General features: G+C 46.3%; 1 protein-coding gene across 1 annotated transcript; it reads left to right on the forward strand.

The window, feature by feature from the left end:
* Positions 1-450: 450 nt before the first annotated feature.
* LOC128763621 (myosin light chain 4-like) lies at positions 451-1,461 on the forward strand. The gene has a single exon (XM_053872615.1). The coding sequence runs from the start codon at positions 539-541 to the stop codon at positions 1,145-1,147; it is 609 nt and encodes a 202-aa protein (XP_053728590.1). The 5' UTR covers positions 451-538; the 3' UTR covers positions 1,148-1,461.
* Positions 1,462-1,676: the final 215 nt, after the last annotated feature.

Genomic DNA, 1,676 nt, shown 5'->3' on the forward strand with positions numbered 1-1,676 from the left:
GTAGACCTGCGGTATCTCAGGGCAGAACTGCTTTACTGAGTGAGTGTGAGTGTGAATCATTCAGTTATAAAGTTCTCATTTGTCTGCGACCACACATTTTAAATGCAGCGTAATGAAATGTGAGGTGTTTGCATTGGTGTTTCCCAGACTCGTAACAGTTGGCGCTCAAAGCTATTTCAGGCCGTCTCCCTCATGGGCGGATACATCATCCGCTGATCCCTTTGTCCATCAGAGACAGAGAACATTTTTCAGCCTAATGCAACTGGACCCACACTAATGACAGCAAATAGCCCTGTCGGCTAGATGACAGCAGCTGGGAACAATACTTTATGTTGACATCACTTGCTATAGTGATCTATTTTGGGTTTCTTCCTTTTATAGTGCGCTGCGGGAAACTGAAATCTGGCTCAATAGACAAAGCAGATATATAAGCAGTGGATGAAGGGGTGGCTCGCTGTGTGCTGGAGTCCTTCTCAATCCACTCAGACTTCATTTCATTCTCAGCAAGTGCCCGCTCACATTTGTGTTGCTCGGCAGCATGGCACCAAAGAAGATTGAACCCAAGAAACCTGAACCGAAAAAACCAGAGCCCAAGAAGGATGCTGCTCCAGCTGCGAAGCCGGTAACAATTCCAGAGCCACAGCCAGAGGCCCCCAAGGAGCCCGATTTTGACCCCAAGAGCATCACTCTCGAATACACCTCTGACCAAATCGAAGAGTTCAAAGAGGCCTTCACCTTGTTTGACCGCACGCCGACTGGAGAAATGAAGATCACCTTCGGCCAATGTGGGGATGTCATGCGAGCTCTCGGCCAAAACCCCACCAACGCCGATGTCCTCAAAGTACTTGGAAAGCCACGGCCAGAGGACATGAGCACCAAAATGGTCGACTTTGAAACCTTCTTGCCGATGCTGCAGCACATTTCCCGTGCAAAAGATCAAGGGAATTTTGAGGATTTTGTGGAAGGTCTCAGAGTTTTCGACAAGGAAGGCAACGGCACTATCATGGGTGCGGAGCTGCGTCACGTCCTGGCAACGCTTGGGGAGAGGATGACCGAGGATGAGGTGGACAGACTGATGGCTGGGCAAGAGGATGCAAATGGCTGCATCAACTATGCTTCATTCGTAAGGCATATTCTCTCTGGGTAAACAGAACATTTACTCACAAGGACTTATATTTCCTCCACATCTTGGCTTGAGCCTTTGAGCGAGCGGCATACCATTCAAGATAATGTATTCAAAGCAAATGCAAACACCAAACTGTGAGAGAAGAGTACTGCACTAATATGGAAATCCACAAATAAATGAAAGTATAACTGAACTGCCTGCTCTCTGATGTCATTTCAGTTGTGACAGCTTGGATCATTAAACTGAAAAAAATGAGGGTCTGATTTATCTGTTCATCACGGGTGATGTGAAAATTATTCAGATTTCGATCAGAAGGAAATTGATTTTGTCCAGTACACACACAGCTTTTTTCAAGAGACTTACGTGGACAAGTACTAAACAGGTGACTAGTCAGGTTTGCTATCTCCTTTTGGTTGCAAAGCTCGACACACATTTCTGTCTTCTCCTAGAACAGTACATCTTGCTGGCCTCGATGGCAGCCTTCTGCTTAATAAAGCTAGGAAAGCTTTAACTGCGTGTTGTTAAAGTTGTGCGAATGACGGAAACCTAG

Source organism: Synchiropus splendidus, chromosome 1 (assembly GCF_027744825.2).
Source record: "Synchiropus splendidus isolate RoL2022-P1 chromosome 1, RoL_Sspl_1.0, whole genome shotgun sequence".
Taxonomy (NCBI): domain Eukaryota; kingdom Metazoa; phylum Chordata; class Actinopteri; order Syngnathiformes; family Callionymidae; genus Synchiropus; species Synchiropus splendidus.